This window comes from Colobus angolensis, unplaced genomic scaffold (assembly GCF_000951035.1).
Source record: "Colobus angolensis palliatus isolate OR3802 unplaced genomic scaffold, Cang.pa_1.0 Scaffold132, whole genome shotgun sequence".
NCBI lineage: Eukaryota > Metazoa > Chordata > Mammalia > Primates > Cercopithecidae > Colobus > Colobus angolensis.
In genome coordinates, this window is record NW_012114400.1 from 8,873,723 (window position 1) to 8,900,757 (window position 27,035).

A 27,035-nucleotide genomic window follows, 5' to 3' on the forward strand; every position below is an offset into this window, starting at 1 on the left:
TTCATTTCCTCAGTTCTGCATTTCTGCAGAGGCAGAAAGAAACACAGCTCTTGTAAGAGTTGTGATAACTTTTTATTATACTATGTATACGTATGGAATAGCATTAAGAAATGAACTAGAGAAGGATGTAATAAATTAGACATCTCTTCATTTTAGAAGGAAGATGGAAACAACATTGTTTTTCTTTTCTCAAATAAATATGTGTGAATCAAAAGAAAAAACTTTTTTCAAGTTAATACATGGTTCAGGAAAAGAAGAAACAAGCAAAGAAGCCAAAATCAGGTAAAATTATACAATTTTAAGTCAGCCTTATACATTTAAAAGTATAATTGAGGTTGAAGATTCATTACCACTTGTTTTTGAACTATTGGGTGGAAAATATATTGATTGCATTGTTATAATTGGGGAAAAAACACCTTTTTATTTCTTAAATGTAAACAACTAACTGTGAAATCTAGTGTTCTCATTAAAAAAAAAAAAAAAGTGTAACAATTTTAGCCACACAGAGGAACTAGTACAATTTTTATTGAAATATAATTGTAAATACTTGATTGTCGGTGAACGAAAGGAAAAACATTTCCATATGTTAGCCTAATTCCTCCACAAATACAGTATTTAAGTGTGTAGGAGTGGGTTTGGGTAGGCGTGGGTATTTACCAATTACAAAATTTTCTGGTAGTCAGCAGGAGAGATTTTAACTGTCATCTACATTGTCCTGACACTAAGGCCTTTTTATTACAGAGCTAAGGAAAAAAGAAATAGACTAAGTCTTCTTGTGCAGAAACCTGAGTTTCATGAAGACACCTGCTCCAGTAGATCTGGGCACTTGGCCAAAGAAACAAGGTGAATAAATTTTCAGTATTTTGAGGAAGATTTTGCTGATTCTATCATTAAAGATTTAAGAAAAATGCAGTTAGGGATTTCTGTTTTATTGAAAATTACACAGTAGTATAAGGAAAGTTAGAAATTTCATTTGAAGAGACTAGAAATATGTCATAAAATTAAACCACTTGAATTAAATCACTTGCATTGAATAATCACATGAACACTTAAAGCTGCTCTTTTAAAATTATATACCTGTCAGTTTTAAATGACATATTTTACTCCTTATAACCTGATAAAATGCTCATTAATTTAAGAGTTTTCACAATGCAATATTGTCATAGTAGGGAGCTATTCATCTCTTTCTTCAGTAGTTTGAAAAAATTCTCATTATAGCAAGTAAAGCACAAATAATGTCTTTTAATACTTAACATTTATTTAATTCAAAAAGAAAATGCAAAAACCATATAAACTAGTTTCATACAAATTCTTCCAAATTTGAGTATAATAAAAAAAATCCAAGAAAATATATTCCATTTTCCACATTATCAGCATCTCTAGAATATTTCTTGTAGTAAAATATCTTGTATTTCTTATCCCTTTGAAACTTTATTAGTCAAACTTCCTGTATCCGTTTAAAAAAAATTTGCAGCCTAATGCGGTTACAACTTCAAGGAAATTGCAGTATAATCTTTTTTTTTTTAACTGAAAGATAGTGTCACTTTAGTTTTTTCTACTTGCTGAATTTAAACAGATAGTTGACCTGATTTCTTTATATTTGTTCTCTGTGCCTTTTAACCTAACAAAGGATTAACTTTTAATTAAAAAATAAAACAACTCACATATCCATGAGAAAAAAATTAATGTTATTTTAACACATTATTCAACAGACAAATTCTAAAAGAAAATTGAACAATGCTTTAAAAGTTTCTAATGTAAATATAATTTTCATTATATTATCATCAAAGGAGAAACTGTGAAATAAAATTGAAAAGAGCAGTACAATAGCATATGTTAGAACAGATTCATAAACAGACTTTCTGCACACTCCATTATAAAACATTTTGTTTCTTGAACAGAGTCTCCCCTGAAGAGGCAGTGAAATGGGGTGAATCATTTGACAAACTGCTTTCCCATAGAGGTTAGTGGTACTTTCACCAAATACTTTATTGCTTAATGGACAATGACACAAACTGTGCATGTAATTATATGAAACAATAAGTCACAAAATTTTTGTCTGATTGTTAATTTTCAGTAATTCAATTTTCTGATCAACAGAAGTAACTAAATAATAGAAAATTCAAATGATGGAAAATTTTAAGGTTCTCTTTTTGCTTAGAATTATCGACTGTGGATGAAATATTAGTTACATATACTGTAGCTAGTTCAATTTTTAAATGTGTCTGATTTTTGAATGAAACCCTCGGTTTCATTAAATTCATGATTAACAAACTATTCATGTTAGTTTCATTGTTCAGGGATTAAAAATATAAAGTAATTCTTTGATGGACATTCAGGAAACCCACAAAAACATAGTTTTAAAAAATTTTATAAATTCTTCATTCTGTACTTCACATCAGTTGTCTACTTTTAAAGCAAAATTTTGTAGAAATGTTGAGAATCGAGTGTGTATTTAAGGTGGAGCTTTGTCTATGAGATGGAGGGTGAGGACAAGCATCAAGACCTCATTTGACTCTGGAACATTATGATAATATAGCCTGGCTTAGGAGGCAGGCCCCCTGGACTGTCACTCTTTAGGATCAATTTACATAAGGTAACAAGTGAGTGAACTTTGTTATCTTTGTTCATTCTATGCTTTCTTTCAGATAAAAAGACTGAACTGAGCAGGTGATGTGGCTAGGCAATCACAGATTTATTATTCTCCACCCTGAACTTGTCAGAGTCTGCTAAAAAAAAGCAATGCTTTATCATTAACAAACTTCCACCTCAAGCCCATTTTTTTTTTTTTTTGCACCTTCAACTTGTCCAGTTTCTTGCCTTAGTCTTTGTCTAAAATACAATCATTTCCCAGCTCTTCCAAGACCCTTCCAAGATGAGGTTAGCCAGACTACTCTAACTACTCCTTGAGGCATTGCCCGTGCCTTTCACAATTTTAAGGGGTCTGCTGAAAGAAAGGATTCCTGTTGCCAGATCAGTTGGGAGTGGAATATGTGTAAGTCAGCCTCAAATACTGTGCTCCATTTAATGTAACAACAACTTTTCTTTTCTGACATACTTTTTTTTGTTTTGTTCCCTTCCTTAATTGTTCAACTCTTTATAAGGTCTTGGTGACCTTTTCATGTTCTCCTGAATTTAGTGATAAAAAATTCTTCATCAGTAGATGATACCTGAAAACTTTCCCTCTGCCAGTGAAAGCAGATATCTGCCTCTGACTTGTAATATTTATAAGTAGAGAAATCAAGGCTTAAACTTAGGTAAGGATGTAATCAATGAGAATGGAGAGTAGTGATAAGAAATTTTGAGCTGACAAAGTTTAACATTTGTTCCTTGTATTTCACTCTAATGCTAGCTACTGTCACTTCCTATTTTGGGGAAAAGTAACTTAAACAGCCTTCCTCAACTTCTGTATTCACTTGTCTTCATTTCCAGTATACAATTACTTTTTTGGTGTTTTTGTTTTGTTTTGTTTTTTGTTTTTTTGGTGTTTATTTTGTTCTGTTTTTGTTTTTTGAGACAAGAGTCTTGCTCTGTAGCCTAGGCTGGAGTGCACTGGCATGATCTCAGCTCATTGCAACCTCCACCTCTTGGGTTCAAGGGATCCTCCTGCCTCAGCCTCTGCAGTAGCTGGGATTACAGGCATGCGCCACCACACCTGGGTAATTTTTGTATTTTTAGCATGCTGGTCTCGAACACCTGACCTCAAGTGATCCACCCATCTAGGCCTCCTAAAGTGCTGGGATTACAGGTGTGAGCCATTGTGCCCAGCTCACGTATACAATAATTTCTAAACTGTTGTTAAAATTCTTGCCACATCTATGTCAAACTTCCCCCGTACTCACTTTCTTGCTCCCACTGTCTTGGTTCAGTTTCAGATATGTTCTTTATAGATTAATTACAATAACTGGTGTAAAACTTGCTTCCATAATTCATGTCCCCAAAATGTGTTCATTTTCAACATTTTGGTACCACACTGCCCTTTAGACTCTTCATCAGTCAGAGATGGAGAAAACAAAACAAAACAACAAAAACAAATAGGACTGGGATTCATTTCTTTATAATGTAAGTATTTATTAGAAGGAAACATACGTCTTTTCATCTGTGGATTCCTAAACTTAGCACATCCCCTGAAAAATAATATAACTGAATTTGTTTCTAGAAGTTAGTCCAGAATTCCAGTGAAATTTGAGTTTTAGGTTTCTCCTAAAACATAAATGGTTGTATAATCTTAGTCAAGCTTCCTAATCACTCTGACTTTTAGCTTCCTCAACTGCAAATGAAGATAACGTTTTCAGCTCCAACAGAAATAGATTCCTGTCAGGATTAAATGAGATGATGAATAAGAAGCCAATAAATTTTGGACACTACACAAATGCCAATGATAACTGCTATTATAAAAAATAATAATTACTAACCAGCTTAATAATCTTTTTTTCTGTTTCCGGTCTACTTACAACTGGATGACGATCAATTAGAGGGTTAAAATTTCAATTGACAATAACATATAGACAGGATTGTTTTCACTTAATAAATTGGTATATAATAATTTCATCATAGTTTCATTACTCATTCAAAGCATAGAAAGATTTAGCAGGGTAATTAGTCGTACAGAAAATCCTCATCTAGCATTCTGTAATCTTTCTTCTTTAAAAGTGGTAAAAAGCAAAAGGACAAAATCGAATCTGCTACTCTCTCTTTTCTCTACTGGTAATATTAAAGAGTGGCAAACTATCTGTAATTTAAATCAAGAAGAGACATATTTAAAGAAATCAGCACTAACCCACTGGATATTACCACCTGTCATGATTACAACGCTAAATATAATATATTGAATTCACAAAATTTATACTACTAGTATTATTTTACTCAATCTTTCCTAATCCAATTATTTTTTATTACAATGCTTGTAATAATATTAAATTATAAAGCTTAAAATAATCACCTAAAACAAGTCTTTTGTTTGCAATTGTTAAATTCAGTTTTTTTCTATTTACTTGACTCTAGGAGAAGAGTGTGTGTGTGTGTGTGTGTGTGTATTTAAAGAGAAAGATCCTATACACACACACACTTCAAGAAAGACCTTGCTCTATCAAATTTTACAAAATTTCCTTTTATAAAATGCTATAAAATGCATACTTTTCTCAAATTCTGTATATCTATTAAAAGGAAACAAAATTTATTCAGTTTAGTCAAATGGGAAATGAAGTGATAAATCAAACCAAATACAAATTTGGGTGTTCAATTTGACAAAAACAGTTAATACTAGAACCATCATAAACTGATTATTAGCAGTTTTAGGAATGAAACCACAGGATAGATGATTTTTACCCTAGATTTTAGAGAATTAATCAAAATTCACTAGCTGAACAAGGAGAGGAGGAGACCATCCACGCAGAGAATCAGTATAGGAATGGGGCGTCAAACAATGTAATTTAGTTAGGGAATTAAAACCAAAATAACTCTCTACTGAAAAATACAATTTGAAAAGGGATGGTGGCTTAGGGAGACACACAGTATATCCATGAGACCAAAACAGAAAGGTCACTGATTTTTGCTCTATTCCACAAAAATCAAATGATTCAGGGAGGTGTTCTGATAATTCTATTTTATTCAAATTTTAGTCACATAGTTTAACTCTTTTAAAATTAAAAAAATGAATAAAGTATAAACTTCAGTTAAAAATTATGTATCAGTGTTGGTTCATTAATTGCAACAAATGTCCCATACCAGTGTAAGATGTTAATAACAGGGGGAAATTGAATGGGGGGCATATTACCTTCTTCTAAATCTGTACTACGTTCTGTACTACCTTCCGCAAAATATGTCTGTAAATCCAAATCTATTGTAGAATAAAATACTTTAGAAAATTATCTCAAGAATGTTATATAGTAAATTTTAACACAATGAAGTCCATCAATAATTTAAATTCTGTTTCTTATTTGGTTCGATGGAGCTGTAAGTCTATATTTTTTTTGCTATTTCTATTTATTGTCAAATTTGTCTGAAGTTTCAAAATGAATAATAAAAATTTGTAGTTTAATACTATATATATATATAAACCAGTAATTTCTAAGGGCTATTTAAATGTAAAAAGTAGTAATAAATCAAAAATGAAATATCAAACTATATCTGTCATTCATAATCATAAATTTTTAATTTAGTTTTATCAGTCTTCTCACTGATTGGCTTTATAAAAGTTAATTTTATCAATTTGAACTTATAAAATCAATTGATGCCAATAAAATATAGAGGTATATGATACACACATATGTGTTTTTATTTGTTTACATATATGTATGTGGCTCTGTGTAAGGCACCCTTGAAAGTAAAATGACACTGCTGTGTAATATGTAACTTCTCAAATAACTCGCTAAATAGTTTTTAAAATATTATATAGAACTTGCAGTATATCATGTAGGCTTTAGAAGATCACTAAAAGTGATCAAATAGATGTATGCAATAATTCAGTTGTCAAAAGAAAAGGTAATTCCTGAGATAAAGGCAAGGAAACTCTTAGAGTACTAAGAGATTTTGACATGATCTGGAAAAGCAGTAAGTTTACTTTGAGGCAAAGAGTAATAAACACATTATATAATTAAGTTGGGAACAAACTTTGGAAGCCTTTCTTTGTTAAAAAGATAACTCTGATGGTTAGAAAGGTAAAATTCCATGCATGTAATATGGACTATCTACAAAGTTGTTATATAAAAGCTAAACTCAAAGTAAGGACCCTCTTAGGAAAAAAAAAAAATGAATAAACTTATTGACTTAATCAATGTGTATGTATGTTATAGAGTGACAAGATGAAGGAAAAGGAAACAAAAAAGGATGAGCCAAAGATTTCTAGATTTCATTTTTATTGTAATAGGAAGATAATGATGTCTGTAATACATGCAAAACAGAGCAAAACCGAGGAGGATGAACGAGACTTGTAAAGAGAATAGAGTTTGAACTTTTTTTTTTTTTTTTTTGAGAGAGAGTCTTGCTCTGTCGCCTAGGCTGGAGTGCGGTGGCAGGATCTCGGCTCACTGCAAGCTCCGCCTCCCGGGTTCAGGCCATTCTCCTGCCTCAGCCTCCCGTGTAGCTGGGACTACAGGCGCCCGCCACCTCGCCCGGCTAATTTTTGTATTTTTAGTAGAGACGGGGTTTCACTGTGTTAGCCAGGAAGGTCTCGATCTCCTGACCTCGTGATCCGCCCGTCTCAGGCTCCCAAAGTGCTGGGATTACAGGCGTGAGCCACCGCGCCCCGCCAACCTTTTTATTAATAACTATTTACTTGAACTTTTTACACTCTGAATTGTGGTTCCAAGTAATTTCTGAAAATAATTTATAACATGTAGGATGGAAGCAGAATATGTAAGTCATTGCACATCCTGGATTTAAAAATACAAACTGACTATACTTTGGAAAATACTTATTGCTAAGTTTGAGTAAAGACTACAAGGAAATGTGTACTTCACTTTTGGGAAAGGAAATGAGTACTTTTTCTTATACTTTTTACCTTGTGGCTTTTCAAGTGACAGTTCCTAATTTTTGGTTACCAATTTTCTGCAAGATAAAGAATTCCACTGCTCTAAAAATTTAAATTTCTGACTCAAGCTAAACCATAACGAGCACTCAATTTTTTTTTTTTTTTCTTTGAGATTGAATCTCACCTTGTCACCCAGGCTGAAGTGCAATGACGCAATCTCAGGTTACGGCAACCTCTGCCTCCCGGGTTCAAGCTATTCTCCTGCCTCAGCCTCCCGAATAGCTGGAATTACAGGCGCCCACCACCACACCCGGCTAATTTTTTGTATCTTTAGTAGAGTCGGAGTTTCACCATGTTGTCCAGGCTGGTCTCGAACTCCTGACCTCGTGATCCGCCTGCCTTGACCTCCCAAAGTGCTGCAATTACAGGCGTGAGCCACCATGCCTGGTCAACAAGCACTCAACTTCTTAATTTATCTAAAGATTAAAAATAAATAAAATCCAGTCCAAATTATAACGGATCACATAAACCATTAATTATGGCAAAAGAAACCACATTCTATGGCAAATCAGACCTACAAAGCCTAATGTTACAGAAGAAACAATGCAACTTAGTACTTTGGATATTATACGGTACTTGGGTTTCCAACTTCAGATTTTCTTGACTTTTTGTTTCATTTGGTTTCTTGGCATCAGAAAAATACTCCAACAGATGCCAGAGTTTCAATTTAGAAACATGCAATTACAAGCATTTCATATTTGTATGACACATTGAGCCAGCTTCTTCCAGTGTGAATTCTAATCCCAGGTTCTATCAAGCACTTTTGGCAGCTGCATTCACCACTGCCGCCTTCTAAAGGACTGTTTAGTAAGTTACTGCCTCTGTATGAGAAATGGTTCCATTGTGAACTGACTTAATGCAGCTGCCCAAAGTAAGAGAAACAGGAAGTAACTAATGTGCTGGGATAATCTTGCACAGCATTGCACATTACTTTTTAAAATGTTATTTACCTAAAATGTTAATTAATAAACTTCTTTCTCATCCATCCTTTATTCATTTCTTGAATTCGTATTTTTCCTTTACTATTATATTCATATTATGCCAACAAAATCCATTCACTTTAGTTAATGCATCGTGAGCACTCAGAACATACATAGCACTTTTCTTGATACTAGTACGCTGACTTCACTTTGAATATCTGTATCAAGCACAAGACTAAACATGGTAACAAAGGGCTTTTGCATAATATCTCAGAGCACAGCAGATGGCACAGAGTCGACACTCATGCTTGTGAATTAGTGAAGGACTCTATTTGAAATAATGTTTATGCTGTTTTCTGGAAGACTTCTATTTGAATTTTATGCAAGCTGATTTTCCTCTGCTACTTTGGACAGAATAAGTCACTCTTTTAATTGTCCTTCCTCAGTCCTTGGTTCATACATGCCTGTCTTGCCCATTAATCTCCATATTCTTCAACAGTAGGGACTTTTTCTTTATGGCAGTTTACTTGTAAAGGTCCTGTAATTTTAAATAAGATGAACCTGGGTTCAAGAACTTGCACTATCTTTTACCATCTGTAAGATTTAATGCAAGTTAACTCTCTGAACGTCAACTTCTTCATCTATAAACATGAGTACAAGACTTACTCCATAGGGCTGATGTGAAAATTAAATGGAATTGTGCCAATAAAAAGCCTATAGCATGTGCTAAGACCTTAACAAACACTCAAAACTCCTAGCTTGTGTAAATACTGTTTAAATATATAACACAGTTCTCAGGTTCAGACTAAGTTTTTGTTTTTTTTTTTTTTTAATCAGTAATTGAAAGGTAGGTTAAAAAGTTATTTTAATAAATAACAATTTCAGCTATCTGGCTTCTTGGCATTTTCTTTTAGCTGACAGTACAAAAAATGTATTATAATTCTGATTTGTTAATTATAGAAGTAATGTTCATATTCTTCTGAAATCATGAAGATTATTTAATAACTCACCTTAGGAATAATTTGATAATTAAAAACTGATCAATCCATATTTATGCATAACATATGGCTAGAGTGCAATAGATTAAAATTGAAAACGTTTATGCTTTCACTGGGTCAGTGCAACTTTATAAGCCAAATAAAACATACTTTCTTTCCTCTTTGGAAATATGACCTTGAAACAGGTTGTTCTTTCCTTGTAATGTAACTGGCATTTTATTGTGCAAACTTTGCTTTAATTTCCATTTGAATAGTGACTGAGGAACAAGGAAGGACAAGATAAAATGCCTCTTATTGTGAAATGGGGAAAGGCAGGACTCTATCATAAACAAACAGATCAATAACACCCAATGGTATGCTTTTTAATATCAGCAGAGGGCACATTTCCATATGATTACTTTTTACTTTCTTTTTAATTAGGATTACCTGAAAATCTTCTTACAATTATTTTGCTATCCTGCTTCCAGTTATTTCTTAATATCCAGCCAAGAAATTCTCTTCAGAAATCTACTTTATAGCAACTCTCAAGCAAAGCATACTAAGATACTGACCCCGCAATAAGAAATAAGACATTTTAGAATTATATTTAAGAACTTAGAAAGAATCTGTTGGCTCTGAAGATAGTTATCAGATAAATTAAGAGAATGTTGTTTAGAATTAAGTCTAGTAAAAAATGGATATTAACTTAGAAAAAGGACAAATACTTTAGCAACTTGAAAGATTAAGTAAGTATAGGTGGTAAATAGCTGGTTTCCATTATCTTAAATATTTTTCAAGGGGAAAGTTCTCAAGAAGAAGTTGTTTTAAGTAGTTCTGGGAAGAGGCTAAGGTTAACTGCCTGAAGTTTAGTTCAGGCCAGTTAGTGCATAGATTATTGATTTTTGTTGTGGCTTTCTTTTACATACTTAAACATTGCCCCATGTTTCAAATTATATTTCAATTACAATTTAGGGTTTGAAAGGCATGTGATATAGTTTGGTTGTGTGTCCTATCCAGATGTCATGCTGAAATGTGACCTCTGAAGCTGAAGGTGAGCCCAGTGGGAGACATTTGGGTCACAGAGCAAATCCCTCATGAATGGCTTGTACTGTCTTTGCAGTAATAAGCAAGTTCTCATTCTTTCAATTAACATGTGAGCTGGTTGTTTACAAAAGCCTGAGACCTGCCTTTTTTCTCACTGCCTCATATGTTGTGATACACTGGCTTCCCCTTTGCCTTCCTCCATGAGTAAAAGCTTCCTGAGGCCTCATGAGAAGCTGAGCTGATGCTGGTGCCATGTGTGTACAGCCTGCAGAACTATGAGCTAAATAAATCTATGTTCTTTATAAATTACTCAGCCTCAGGTATTCCTTTATAGCAATGCAAAATGAACTAACACAGCATGTCCGCATGTTTTGTCTTTGTCTCCATATTTTATTCCAAGATCATTATAGAAGACGGGGGTGGGGGGAATTAGGAAAAAAGAAAAAAAAAAAAAAGACAAGTAAAACCATAGACTAAGTAGTAAAACCATCCCTCCAGTTACATAATGGAAAAGAAATAAATTATCAAGCTGCTGTCAATCAGCAGCCAAACAATACTTATTCAGCTTATTTCCTAAAGTCATCAGTCTAAGGCTCCAGGTTTACTTGAAGTCTTGAGAAGATATTGCAATTTCGTTTTCAAAAATTAAGGGAATATAGTCTTGGACAATTCATGGCACAAACTGTTTTTATACAAGTCCAAGTTCTCAAATGCAGATGGTGAAAGGAATTATGGGAAGGAAAATCAAATAGGAACGTTCTAAGGAACAATAATCCCTATGGGTGCTTATGTGCTTATTAATAAGCCACAGTACAACCAGCAAATCTGACACCCTGTTGTTCACTTTGGCAATTATTTTGTAGCTAGACCATTAACTTTACTCTGAAAACCTACATATTTCTAGGTATTCGAAGGAAATGTACAATGTATCAGAATGCCTCAAAAAACCATTGTTCCTTTATATTTCCCTTTTACAGTCTGAGAAAAGCATATCACTCAGGGTGAGAAATCCATCTTGAAAAGAATACACTAACTGAGCTAGAGAAAGAAGAGCAACTTGATCACTCTTGCTTCTCAGTGGTCAGAGTTTGCTGACTCATTCAGGAATCACTTAGCAGTAAGACCTTCATCGGAGAGTTGTGTTTCACTAGAAATTATCTTACTAGCATCTCACGACTGCAGACAAGTTCTGTAAGTTGCTTGTCAGTTTTACAATGCCTTGTCAAATTATTTTTGAGCCCAACCTTCCCTTGTCTCTCTAGTTTCTTAACTAACATGTAACTACTAACATCTGTTGCTCATGGTCAATTTACTGAGGAAAAGAAATGGATCTCCCTTTGTCCAGTTGAAAACATCCCAATGAAGAAGCCATGGTGCAGAAGAGACGTATGTCATCCTTTTCTCGTAGTAGTGGCTGGAATCATTCCACACTATAAAGCTTAGGGATTTCTATAGGTTGTCATGTCTTTGTCTAACTACTGATTTCCTAAACAGTAAGTTCCTGGAACTCTCATACATGAAAAAGATTGCTTACAACATTAAAAAATGATGCTTCATGACAAAGAAGACAAAGTCTATATAAAGGAGGAATAAATGGTGATGCAAAAAGAATAATTTGAGGATTGTATTGGTTTCCTGTTGCTGCTGTATCAACTTACCACAACTACAGTGATTAAAACAACACAGTTTTATTATCATATAGTTGTGTAAGAAGTCCAGTGTGGATTTGATCAAAATAAATCAAGATGTCAGCAGGCTGTTCTTTTTTTGAAGGGTTTAAGGAAGAATCCCGTTTCTGCTCATTTGGATTGTTGGCAGAATTAAGCTGTTTGCAGTTATAGACCACCTACTTCCTTCCCTTGCTGGCTGCAGACAGAGGATCATTCCCACTGCTTTGGATCCTTTGTTTGTCCCCTGACCCCAAATTTCAGGTTGAAATTTGATCTTCAGTGTGGTGATGTTGGAAGGGGGCACCTAGGGGACTTGTTTCTATCATGAGAGAAGTTCCCCCAGGATTGGCTTGGTGCAGTTTCAGCAATAGTGAGTTTTCACTCTTGAAAGATTGGATTAGTTCTCAGGGGAATGGATTCATTCCCTCAAGAGTAGATTGTTATGAAGCCAGGATGCCCCTCGGGTTTGACCCCTGTCTGCACATGCCCACATCTTCTTTGGTCTTCACCATGTTTTGACTCAAAACCCTCTCCAGAAGCCAAGAATATGCCAGCAGGCTTCTTATACCACCTGCAGAACTATGAGTAAAATAAACCTTTTCTCTATATAAACTACCCAGCCTCAGGTATTCCTTTATAGCAACACAAAACAGACTAAGACACCCACCTTCTAGAACATACTACATTTCCTGGGTCATGACTATCTTCTTCATACTCAAAGCCAGCAGCAGAGTCAGGTCCTGCTTAGGTCACATCTCTCTGATCTACTCTTTTGCCTCTTCTACTTTTAAGGACTCATGTGATTAGATTGGAGCTACGCTGATAATCTCCCCCATCTCAAGGTCCTGCATTATATTCAGTTCCTTTTTTTCACACAGGTCCTGGAGATTAGGGCATGAACAACTTTGGAGGGTTATTTCTCAGCCTACCAAAGGAGACAATGCTGTCCTGAGAAAAATAGGCACACACACACACGTATAAAATCTGGGGCAATTGAACTTATCTGAATCTCAGTTTTCTCATCTAAGAAAATGAAATAAGACATATTCCATGTATCTGTTATAAAAATTAAATGAGGTAATGTATATAAATAACACTTAACCTTCAAAACCTCTAAACATGTTATAAATGTAAAACCTCTTAGTTATTACTGTAATTCTACCAATAGAAATGTATTCTTCTTGTTTCATTTTATATGGAACTTTTTATATTAGTAATAGTCATTGACCACGAGGAATAGTTCTAGAGAGCTGTAAACATTAAAAAAAAAAAAAAAAATTTGGCAATCTAAGTTAAAATGAGTTGAACAAAGCTACATTTATTTCAACTTTTTTCAGCCATAATGCCAGAATATTTGCACCTTCTTTATAAATAGCTGGATTTTTTAAAAATATACTTGATATAGAATCTTTGCAGCTATAGTCATGAGAGATATTGTATAACTTTCTTCCTTTCTTTCTTAGTCTTTACTTTTTTTTTTTACGGGGGAGAGTGTCAAGTTTTGCTATTAGAGTTATCTTCATCTCATAAAATGAGGTGGAAAGTGTTCACCCCCTTTCAATTTTCTTGAAGCAAGTGTGTAAGATTAAAATCATTTTTTTTAAATGTTTGATGGAATTTATTAAATTTGGTCCCAGGTATTTTTGGGGGGAGAGAAATGTTTTATTACAAAATCTATTAATTGAATTAGGGCTACCAGATCTTCCGCTTCTTCAAGTGTCAGTTTGGGTATAGGTTTATTGTTTTTTTAAACAATTTCCCTATGTCATATAAATTATATTTACTGACAATAAGTCATTCATAATATTCATTTATTTGTTATATATGTAAGATCTATACTAATATTTATGGTTTGCTTCCTAATGTGAAAGACTCTTGCTAGGGGGGTTCTATTTTATTAATGTTTTTCAGAACCAACTTTGGCTTTGTTAATCTTCTCTGTAGTTTTCCTTTTACGTAAATTTTTCCTCTTGTTTTTATTTTTACGTTTTTCTTCTATTGACTGTGTATTTAATTTGCTCTTCCTTTCAAGTTTCTTAAAGTGGAAACTAGATCTTAATTTTTATACCCTTCTTGTTTTTTTTCTTTTTTTTTTTTTTTACTAGACTACCATTTTGTGTAATACAATTCTCTCTGACCACTGTTTAAGCTGCATCTCACAAATTTTTGATCTGCTGTACTTTCACTATAATTCAAGTATAAATATTTTCCTAATTTTCCTTGTGATTTCTTTAAGATGTAGATTATTGTGTTTATTACATATTTATCACAAACACACTGGTTATTGTGTGCTTATTTTCAAATGTTTATTTTTGTTTTGTTTTTATCTATGTTATTAGTGTCAGTTACTAATTCAAACCCCTTGTGGGCAAAGGACATATCTATAAGGTGTCAAGTTTTCTGAAATTTATTTAGGCTCATATTATGAGTGTAACACAGAGTTTATCTGGGATAATATTCCTTGTGCATTTGAAAAGATGTGTTTGGTAGATCATTTTGTAATTTTCAGTTCAGTCGAATTAATGATGTTTAAGTTTTATATATTGTCACTGATATTCTGTCTTCTTTTTTCTATGAATTAATGAGTAAGCAGAATTAAAATCTATACCTAAATTGTGAATTTTTCTACTTCTCTTAGTTCTATTAGCTTGCTTTATGTATTTTGAAGCTCCAGATTAAGTTCATATATGTTTAGGATTGTTACGTACTAGTAATAATTGGTCACTTAAAAATTACAAAATAGAAATATTCTTTATTTTGAAGTTACTTTTTCAAGCCATATGAAGATTTTTTATTCAGATTTCTTATGCTTAACCTCTGCACTGCGTAACATTTTTATCCATTTTCTTCATCTTCCTGATATTTTTCATTTAATATGTCTCTTATTGCCAACATGTAGTCTGTTTTTACTTTTTAACCCAGTCAGATAATCTCTAACTTTTAATTGGAATGTTTAGCTCATTTAAATGTTATCTCATCATTGATATATATGGGATTGGATTTAATATCTTACATTTATTTTCTATTTGTTTCTTCATTTTGTTATTGTTCTTTTTCTTTTCCTCCTTTCCTACCTAATTTAGATTAAGTAAATCTATCTTCTATCCAACTGCCTGCTAGCATACTCATCCCTTCTGCAGTCTTTAATCTGTTGCCATGACCATCCAATATTTTTTTATTTTAAATACTTTACATTTTATTTCCTGAATTTCAACTTGATTATTTTTTATAGTTTAAATTTTGTCTTAGGTCTTTTTTAACCTTTGTGTTTTTCAAAACATTTATATGAGCTTTTCTTAAATTTTTTGTCTGCTATTTTCAACATTTTAGATACCTCATGATCAGTTTTTATTGATATTTTATCAACAAACAAAATATTGATAATGAGTCGTGAAAATCTCCTTACATGACTAATTTTTTTTTTTGCATGTGAGCATGGAGGAAGACCTAGGAGTCTAAATTATGTGGTCTTCCCTTAAAGAGTATTGAATCATTTTTCTGGAAGTGAATTAAATCACTGTTGTATTCTCTTGATTTTTTTCTGATTAAGGCTGGTGTCTCTCAGAATTGTCTTAGCATGAGGACAAGACCTTTCTTAGTAGTAGCACAAGACATAGTATTTATATCAGAAACATGACCTTTCTTTGGTATCTCTTCTATGGCGGAGCCAGAAATCCAAAGTCATCCAGACCTATCAAAACTCTCCTATCTGCATTTGCCTCAGTCCCATAGCATCTATCCTCTTCTAGACTTCACAAAATTTGCCCTACTCATGTGCAGCTTAGCCCTCAGTGAAGACTCTGCAGGAAAACTGCATGCAGGCTTCTGAGTCCCCTTATAAAGCAGATTCACTGTGCACTGGTTACCAATTAAGCCCCCTATATCTTGGGCTAGAATTTTTGATTACTTGCACAAATCCACTATGATAGAATACTGATACAACTAGTTGGGCAAAGCAACTTTAGTACTTGCAAATAGGCAGCAAGGGATAATAGAAGCCTAGTGTTCATAATGAGCTGCTCCCTCAACACTCAGAAAAGCTGTTAAGAGCGAATTAAATCTTGTCTATGATATTCCAATTGTACTGCAGCTGAGGGATCCCAGAAAGCAGCCTGTCCTGGTTTTTATGTCTGAGGGAATACAGGTATCCCTGGACTAAAGTGTTAAAGAAGATCCTATTTTGGGGTGGCAAAGGAACAGAGCAGGGTTATTCTGGTCAGTTTCTTCTTATCTCAAGATGTTGCATTGTCAGCGCATTGTACATTTATTTTTGAGAACTGCAAGTGACAAAAAAGAGAGAACAAGTTGGTACAAGGTCACTTAAACTGTCAAACTGTCCCACACCCTTCTGCATGTCTCCTTTTTTCAGTAGCCTGACCCACAAATTCCAAATACATCTTAATGCCCAAACTCATATCTCTGCCTCCTCAATTCAGCAAGATTTCTTAGTTTGTTTAGCCTCCGTCTTCATGCATTCCAGTCTTAAAAATGCCCCCAGGTAGAAAGCCAGAACAAACCTAGCACTCACTTTATGTGTTTTTCTTCTCACCTATTGCCGGTTGTATTCTGCTGGAAAACTACTGCCTCAATATTTTTTCTAGTTTTATAGTTATTTGTGGTAGGAGGACAAGTCTGGTTCCCATTACTTTGTAATGACTCTCCTCTTCTTAATAGTGTAATAGTAATATGTTTTTCTATTTAAGGTAGGGCTCTATAGATTAAATATCAAATCAAGGGCTTTGTCCACTTCTGGTACCTAGACCAGTGTCTGGAACATAGCATGTGATCAATATTGTTTCGATTAACTAATGAGTTATTCAGTGGGGAGGTCAGGATGCAAACAAACATATTTAATAAAGTAGTTGAACAAAATAAGGAATACATTAAAAGATATGTTTGAATAACTCATAGTGATATCCAACAGAGAGCAGTGAACCTCCAGAAATGTTTGTCAGCTTGTCCAAAGTCATATAGACTGGCATTCACCACAAACTCCAGCTTCACAAATTCTCAAAATTGATGCTGTCACCTTGTTGGCATGCCAGGAAGGACCCAACTCTCAGTGGAAGGCTCACATTGGCAAAACTCATAAGGTTGAATTCCAAACTAATAATATAGATTCAGAAATAAAACTGTCACTGATAGCCATTTCTCTACCTTTTCATATGACCAAAGAAGCAGCCAAAGTGTATTAAAAATTTTGCTTGCCAAGCATGAAACTAGAATATTAATTGTTTAATATCATCAAGCTAAGAATTAACTTTTTAAATAAACTGGTATATTTTTAATTACATATTTTTGTCCATATTAACAATAGGACAAAATTTTGTGGATTTTTGTTTTATTTTTTGCTTTATGTTACTAGCTCTGATTGTCCATATCTCTTGTAAATATTATAGGTCTGATATTTCATTTAGTACACAAAATATTTCCTAGAACTGTTACATGTTTTTAAATATAATTCTGTATTTTTATCATTAATTCAATTATTTGTTGCTAATTTATTTTAGTATTATTAAATAATCATTGAGTTATTTCTCATGTTGGGTACTGGAAATTTGGTGACAAGGGTCACCAAATTCGGCAAGGGTCTTCATCTTATGTATGTTACAGTGTAGCCTGGAAAACAAATGTTAACAGGCAACTGCAGTACAATATTTTAAGTTTACTCAGCACAGTAAAAGGCCATATATGAAGGACTCCCAACTCATTCTTTAGAGATTGGTGAAGTCTTTCCGGACAAGATGAAATGTAATTTCAACCTCAATGAATATAGGCTGTATGGATTAGATTAATTAAATTGCTTTATGGATTTAGAATAGGAAGGGAAAAGTATTCTCAACAGGAGCTAAAACTAAGAGATTCAGGAACATGGCACATGAATGGAACTATACATGTTTCTCTGTGAGTGGAGCTTAAATCAGTGTAAAAACATGGTAGGAAGAGATGAACGCTATTGGGGCAGTGTAAACGGTGAAGAATCATAATCAAATTTGTACTGCAGAAAGACATTGCTGACTAGAATGTGGATAATACACTTGGAGGTTGGAGGAAGAGACAAGGAAAACCTAAATTCAGGGTCACCAGTTAGGAGGTTTTTATAATAATTTGTGTGAGAGACAGTTCCCGTCTAAATAAAAGTAATTACAGATCGCACAAAAATAAAAAGACAGACGTAGGATATATGAAAGGGGAAATTTTACAAGATTTGATTATCAGCTATGTGTGAGATAAGAGGAAAATTAAATATCCCTGGGAATAAATGCCAGGGTTCCTGTTTATATCTCTGAGTGGATAGAGTCATTAAATGGGAAATGTATGCAGGGAAGGTTTGGGGTAAAGATGATGAATGCACCATTCATATGACTAATTCAATGGTCAATTCAATGATGTTTCTCACATGTTGGTTGATATAAACTTGGAGCTCAGGAAAAAAAGGCTTGAGATAAGTTCTAAGAATCATCTGCATATTGATTGTATTTGGGTATTGAAGTAATTTTTCAGGAAATGAGTTTAAGAGAAAGATGCAGAAGGATAAACTGAGAAGGATTTGGGGATGCAATAGTCAGAGGTGTAATAGGAAACTCTGGAGTTTAGCTGCCATTGAAGAGAATTACAGGCAATTCTCTACCGTGCCTGCTGTTGCGGAGAGATGAAATAACATATGGACTGAAAACAAAATGTTCACTAACTATAACATTAAGTCAATTTGGCAAAAATAATTTGAGTAAAGTGTTGAATAGAAACCACATTTTTGTGTATTGGAAAGTAAATGAGATAGAGGGGATTAAGGGACGAAGTGTAGAAAACTTAAAGATTTTATATTTGTAAGGAGGAAAGATATGTTAGTAGCTAGAGGAATATTTGAAGTTAAGATTTTTTTTTTAAATTTCCTGTAAGAAGATTAAAATATTTTAATGATATCAACATGTAAAAGAAAAACTTTATTGTTTTTCAGAATTGTTTCTAATGCCTCCTTTTGTCTGTAGATGTTAACAATATGCATAAAGTACAGTCGGATGTCAGAAAACAGGAGTTCAGGAAAATGTCAAGAGAGGAGATTGGCAAATAGGGAAGATAAAGGAAAGAAGAAGGAAAAGGAGAATGTAAAGGACAGAATTTTAGCAAATAGCACATTTAATGGGGAACAGAGGGAGTTAAACCTAAACAGACAACACATAAAGAAACGATCACACAGTATGAACTGGGAGATATGGCATCCTACAATCCTATGTGGAAGAGTATTTGAAAAAGGAGGGGGTCAGTACTATCAGATGCTACCAAGTGGGAAGTCCAGATGGGACTCATGATATTTCCTTATGCAATAACTTACATAAGCAGAGCAGAAAGAGAAATGGGCTATAACTAGAGAGTGAGAGTGAATCTAAAGAAAGATTGCTAAAACTCATTTAAATCCAACTCAAATGTGATTTATTCTGAGAAAGTTTATCTGAAAAATCTATTAGGAACATATTTCCCTTCCCTCAACATTTCTATGGTGCAGCTACCATACACCCAAGCAATTTCACTCCTTGGAATTTCTTCCAGATAAATAAAGACTTGTGTACATTTTTAAAAACTATACATAAATGTTTATAGCAGATTTATTTGTAATAACTAAAAAAAAAAGAAATAACCCATGTTTCCTCCAATGGCAGAATGGTTAAACATATGATAGTATATTCATATCATGGAATATAATACAGCAACAAAGAGAAACAGACCGTTGATACATCCATCAACCTGAATAAATCTCCAGAGAATCATGCTGTGTGGAAAATAGAAACATCGAAAACAACATATACTATATGATTTAATTTATATAACATCCTTGAGTTGACAAAATTATAGCAATGGAGACCAGATTCTTGGTTCCCTGGGGTTAAAAAGAATTATATGTGGGGAGATGTAAGGGTGGCTGTAAAAGGGCAACATGAGTTATACTTGTAACTTTCTGTATCTTGATTATATTAATTAATGTCACTATCCTAGCTGTGATATTTCACTGTAGTTTTCCAAGTTGTTACATTGCTGAAAACTGGATAAAGAGTACATGGGGTCTCATTACTTCCTACGAATTCACGTAAATCTATAATTTTCTCAAAATAAAAACGTTTAACTTTTAAAAGGCTTAAAAGTAAGTAGAGTGTTAAAAAGGATAGTTGAAAGAGTACTAGTTTTGAAGTCACATTGTCTTAGGGTTGAATCCAAAGTCTGCCACTTTTTTAGTTATGTGAATGTCATATTCGTGAGCCTTAAATAAAAATGATCAAGATCACCATAATCATCACAGCCCTTATGGAGTTCTTAATATGTCCCACTTACTGTTTCAAACACCTTGTGTATTTTAACACATTTAATTTTCTCAACAGCCCTATCAGGTGGGGATCATTATTATCTTAATTTTAAATATTGAAAAACTAAGACACAGAAAGAAAACGTAATACACTAAAGGCCACAGAGTAACTAAATGAACACTAATTTGAGCCCAAACTGTCTTCCACAAGACTTGATACCTGCCCCTAACATTTATGGGGCAAGACAAAATGTGAAAAAGAGGTCCCATGCTGTATGTCTAAATGTTTATGAGCTATGGAAACTAAGAATTTTAAAATAAATATATATGTTATCCTTCTGCTTTAACAAATATACTTTGTAAGCCACTTGGAAGATTATATTTGAATTTAAAATTTTCAGACACTTAACAATTCCACTCTATAACCATGACCTAGCACCTTTTTCTTTCCCTCCATGGTTTGCTTTCACACTGTGAGCAGCCCTCTGCACATTTGAGTACACGCTCCAGCCTGCAAATTGAAGCCTTGTTCATAGTCAGGCCTAAGGGTATACCTACCAGTGAGTCAGTGTGTTTTTGGTAGATGGACTTGGAGAAAAGACTGTGTAAATGCTGGAAGCATAGAGCTTTTAGTCAGGGAGTCTCAAGATCCTGAAATTCAAAGGCATGGTGTAGAAGTAGGTAGGATCCGTTCCAACTGTAATGGCTTCTTGACTCTGTGCAATCACCCCTCACACTCTGGGAGGGGAATGGATAAAAGAGACACAAAGTGAGGTCCACTGTAGGGGGTCCCTCTTAATCTTAGTCCTAAAGTCAAACTTAAGCCTGAGTGAGATACTGGCCTTATTTCAGTGGGAATAATACTTTCCTTTTATGGTTGTGAAAGCTACATGAGGTCTCTCATGTATATTGTGCAAGATGTGTGCTGTGGTGCTGCATTAGAGGGAGGATGTAGCTTTTTTGTTAATATTTGCAATTATGTTTTATTTATTATCAATCAGTAAATGTTTCCAACATTAATAATATTTTGTAGTTATATTATTTATTTTCTTGATAGATGGACTAGAGGCTTTTACTAGATTTCTTAAAACTGAATTCAGTGAGGAAAATATTGAATTTTGGATAGCCTGTGAAGATTTCAAGAAAAGCAAAGAACCTCAACAAATTCACCTTAAAGCAAAAGCAATATATGAGAAATTTATAAAGACTGATGCTCCAAAAGAGGTACAGTAAAGATAACTGTAAAAATGCATAACTGCTTTCAAAATTTTTTAATAATTTTATTTTAAAATTGTGAATTATATTTTTCCCAACCTATTTTTATTAATTTTATTTATAATTGACATGTAATAATTACACATGTTGATGGAATACAGTGTCATGTTTTAATATATATATATATGCATTGTATAATGATAAAATCAGACTTAGCATGTTCATCAAATTAAACATTTATCATTTCTATGTGGTGATAATATTCAATATGTTCTTTTCTAGCACTCTTGAAATATACCATGTATTATTACTCACTATAATCACCTATTAAGTAATATAACACCAGAACTTATTCTTCATATCTATCTCTGTACCTGTTGATTCATCCTTTCTCCATCCTCCCAAACTTCCTACCTTACCTAGCCCTTGGTAACCACTATTCTGCTCTCTACTTCTATGTGAGCAACTTTATTAGATTCCACATACAGGTCATATCATGTAGTACTTATTTTTGTGTGCCTGGCTTATTTCATTTAACATAATGTCCTCCAGGTTCACTCACATTGCCACAGATGACCGAGTTTCTTTGTTTTGTTTTTTTTATACCTCAATAGTGTCCCCTATGTACCACATTTTCTTTATACATTCATCCTTTGATGGACATTTAGGTTGATTCCATCTCTTGAATACTGTGAATAGTTCTGCAATAAACATGGGAGTGTAGATATCTTTTTAACATGCTGATTTCAATTCCTTTAGATATATACCTAGAAGTAGAATGGTTGGATCATATGATAGTTTCATTTTTAATTTTTGAGGAATACTTATACTACTTTCTATAATGGCTGAACTACCTTACATGCCCACCATCAGTGCACCAATGCATGAGTTTCCCTTTCTCCACATCCTCACCAACATTTGTTATTTTTTGTCTTTTTCATTAATAGCCGTTCTAACTGAAGTGAGTTGATATCTCATTACGGTTTCCACTTGCATATCCCTGATGGGTAATGATGTTGAACATTTTGTCCAAAATGGCACTTTATGTCTTGTTTGAGAAATGTCTATTCAGAGCTAAACTTTTTAGGTAATCTGCCTTTATCAAATTTGTACCCTCATACATTCTACCAGAATGTTCATGATGTTGCTGGAGTGAAGATATTTATACAGATTTATCCATACAAATGGAAGACATTGTAAAATACTATCATAGAAGAAAAAGTACAATTAAAGTCACTTCTCAGAGTTATTTTCTTTCTAGACTAAGAGTGAATATGATTAATTGAAACATTTAGATTCATTCACTTAATCATATTAATCACTTTAGCACAAGCAACCTCTCATAGAAACTAAAGATTTCTATAAGTGATGAAGTCAAGAGATATCAAGAAGTTTGTATCATGTACCATTTTAATTTTGGCTCATCTATTTATACAGAGTTTTGTTTGCTTTAGGGCTACTTTAAAAACAGGTTAAAAGAAAAATCTTACAATAGAGAGATGAGGTGAACCTAACTAGGCAAATTTTCAAGTGGAAAACAATTGAGATTTTCTTTTACTCCAAACTCAGTGTGCAGTAATTGTGTGAAACAATTGCTAAAATGGTTATAAGACTAGCAAATATGACTTAACTGCCCTCAAATAATTTTTTTTTTTTTTTTTTTTGAGACGGTGTCTTGCTCTGTTGCCCGGGCTGGAGTGCAGTGGCCGGATCTCAGCTCACTGCAAGCTCCGCCTCCCGGGTTTAGGCCATTCTCCTGCCTCAGCCTCCTGAGTAGCTGGGACTACAGGCGCCCGCCACCTCGCCCGGCTAGTTGTTTTGTATTTTTAGTGGAGATGGGGTTTCACCGTGTTAGCCAGGATAGTCTCGATCTCTTGACCTCGTGATCCACCCGTCTCGGCCTCCCAAAGTGCTGGGATTACAGGCTTGAGCCACCGCGCCCGGCCGCCCTCAAATATTAATTAAATAGGGTTTCAAAGTTTCTAATATGTGTTTTATAAATAGTGATTCTCCCAAAACCAACGTTTTACATCGTTTTTGTTTGTTTGTTTGTTTTTGTTCTTGTTTTTGTTTTTTTAAAAAGGCAACTAGTTGTATTGTGTTATGGACACGGGGAAAGAAAGCCTCTACCTGAAAACCTACCACCTTCAGAACCAGATATATATGCAGTGCTATGATACAAGGCATTAAAGAATTTTATATCTTTAAAAGACATTCATACTACAGCATATATTTGCTTTGAGGAAAGCATCATAACATAATGAAATAAGCACTGGAATAAGTAGAAGTCCCATATTAAAATCTCGAATATGCCCCAGCTCATTTTTTCCCATGACTCAAATAATTTAACCTCTGTGAGATTTAGTTACCTATTTTGAAAAATGAGTTATGCTTTAATTATTTAAATGATCTTTAGCAGTTCAATATGCCATTATTCTAAATTCATAGAGAGTAAGAAGGACCAGGAATTCCAGGAGAGAAGAACCAGATGAAATGCTAGTCAAGAATAGAGGAAAACACCCAAGCATCTATATTAGGCCATTCTTGCACTGTAATAAACACCAGTGTTCACAACAGCATTGTTCACAATAACCAAAATGTGGAAACAACCCAATTGTTTACCAACAAATGAATGCATAAACGAAACATGGTATACCCATAGAATGGAATATTCAGCCACAGAAAGAATAAAGTTTTTGGTATATGCTAAAAAAAATAGAACATACCTGAGACTAGGTAATTGATAAGAAAATAACTTTAACTGGTTCATGGTTCTGCAGGCTATATAGGAAGCCTAACAGCATCTGCTTCTGAGAAGACCTCAGGAAGCTTCCAATCATGGCAAAAGGCAGAGGAGGGACAGTTATCTCACATTTCAGGAGCAGGAGCAAAAGAGAGAGAGAATGAGGTGCCACACACTTTTAAACAGCCAGATCTTGCAAGAAACCACTCACTATCACAAGGACAGCACTAAGGGGATGGTTCTGAACCATTCATGAGAAATCCACTCCCATGATCCAATAACTGCCCACCAGTCTCCACCTCCAATGCTGGGGATTACAATTAAACATGCGGTTTGGGCAGGCTACACACATCCAAACTATATCAGCTTCTAAGCCCACTATGCCCACTCCAACATTGCATCAGTCCTGTACTGTTTCTCAAAGTTGTTTATATAAGCATATTAACTATAATCTCACTTTTTTTTCTGTTTATCCAGGTTAACCTTGATTTTCACACCAAAGAAGTCATTACAAAGAGCATCACTCAACCTACCCTCCACAGTTTTGATGCTGCACAAAGCAGAGTATATCAGCTCATGGAACAAGACAGTTATGCACGTTTTCTGAAATCTGACATCTATTTAGACTTCATTGAAGGAAGACCTCAGAGACCAACAAATCTTAGGAGACGATCACGCTCATTTACCTGCAATGAATTCCAAGATGTACAATCAGATGTTGCCATTTGGTTATAAAGAAAATTTATTTTGCTCATTTTTATGACAAACTTATACATCTGCTTCTAACATATCACATGTTTATGTTAAGATCTGGTCCCATCCTTTAAACTGAAATATGTCACATGAAATGATTTTAAAAATGTAAAAACAAAACTTTTTGTTAACAAAATACATACAGTATCTGTCAGTATATTCTGTAAAACCTTCTATTTGATGTCATTCCATTCATAATCAGAAAAAAACTTATTTCTTAATTAAAAGGCAGTAGAAAAAAGTAATAATGTTTTATAAGATTGTAGAGTTAAGTAAAAGTTAAGCTTTTGCAAAGTTGTCAACAGTTCAAACAAAAATCTAGTTGGGATTTTTTACAAAAGCGGCATAATATGTAATAATAATACTCAGATATCCAAATGTTCAGATAGCATCTTCCATAATGAATGTTCTCTTTTTTCGGTAATAGTGCGGAAGTGATCTGGTTCTTACAATGGGAGAGGAAGATCATTTATTATTGGGTTACTACTAACCCTGTCCCAAGAATAGTAACATCACTTCTAGTTATAATACAGCAACAGGAACTTTTGTGAAGACACATTCATCTCTACAGAACTTCAGATTAAATATAATCTAGATTAATGACTGAGAATAAGATCCACATCTGAACTCATTCCTAAGTCAGCATTGATATACCCAGTTATACAAAGCACTTCTGTTGGTCACGGAAACATGACCAGATTTTGTATATCTCCAGGTAGGGAACCGAGTAGACTACCTTATCACCTGCTAAGGAAACTTGCTACTAAACTATTAGGCCACCAATGGCTTGAATAAAAACCAGAGAAGATTTTTCCCAGGAGGTCTCATGTTTGGCTCTTTGGAATTGTGGGTAGAAATCAGAAACGAGATGAGGGGAAGAAGCAAAGAGTCTAAGGCTCTCGCGATTTAGTCATCTGCCGCATTGGTTCATATTCAGAAAGTGTTATCTCATTGATTATATTCTTGTTAAACAAATCTGCTTGATTATTATTCAAATAAGATTATACTAATACATTTATATGTCACTGTTTTAATGAGATATTTAATTTTAAATGTGTTACATGGTCTGTAAATATTTGTATTTAAAAATGTCGTGTCTTAGGCTTTGGAAACATAATGTTAGTGGAAATGTAAAATGTAAAAACTTTAGATCATTTATAGTGATAAATATTTTTAACTTCATTCATAAAGTTTATCTGACAGTAAAAGCTTTCACTGAATGTTGATTACCCTTCCTGTTATGTAATAAGGAATAAATATATTTTCTTCTTTTAGAGTAATATTGGGATAGAAAGTATTAATTGTTATTGTATCATTGATCTTAATGCTATATCAGTAAACTGTTGTGAATATAAAAACAAAGTATCTTGCATTTCAGAAATCAACTAAAAAGGTGATTTTTATGTTTTCCTTGGTTATTTCCTGTTTTCTTTTTCTGTATAGAATTTAATTGTTTCATATACAGGATTAAGACTTGATACAAACTTTGTGATCTCATCAGAAACATCATGGGCTGATTTTAATAGCGTTGTTCTGGTACCACAAATATGTATCATGTAGCTTTTCCATATATAATGCTATTCAAAATCATCTGATCTCTTTGTTAAATTACAAAATATTCAATGAGATGCTTCAAAAACCTACCAGGACTTCTTCATAAAATTAATCACTGACTTCAAAAACTTTGCTCTCTCTGGAGGAGAAAACATGGACAAATTCAGAAACAAAATAAATAATTGGACAATTGAAAGTAGCCAAGCACAGATGCACAGAAAGCACTGAGTGTTGGCTGAAGGATGGCAGAATGCACAAATTGAAACTAGACTTGAAAGCCTCAGTATGCGAGTTCCCCTAACTGGATGTGGGATCCTCAGAAGTTTATATAA

General features: G+C 33.8%; 1 protein-coding gene across 1 annotated transcript; it reads left to right on the top strand.

The window, feature by feature from the left end:
• RGS18 (regulator of G-protein signaling 18) lies at positions 1-26,369 on the top strand. Its single transcript, XM_011934196.1, has 5 exons — positions 1-282; positions 742-843; positions 1,902-1,963; positions 21,496-21,662; positions 24,874-26,369. The coding sequence occupies exons 1-5, from the start codon at positions 164-166 to the stop codon at positions 25,129-25,131; spliced, it is 708 nt and encodes a 235-aa protein (XP_011789586.1). The 5' UTR covers positions 1-163; the 3' UTR covers positions 25,132-26,369.
• The last annotated feature ends 666 nt before the right edge of the window (positions 26,370-27,035 follow it).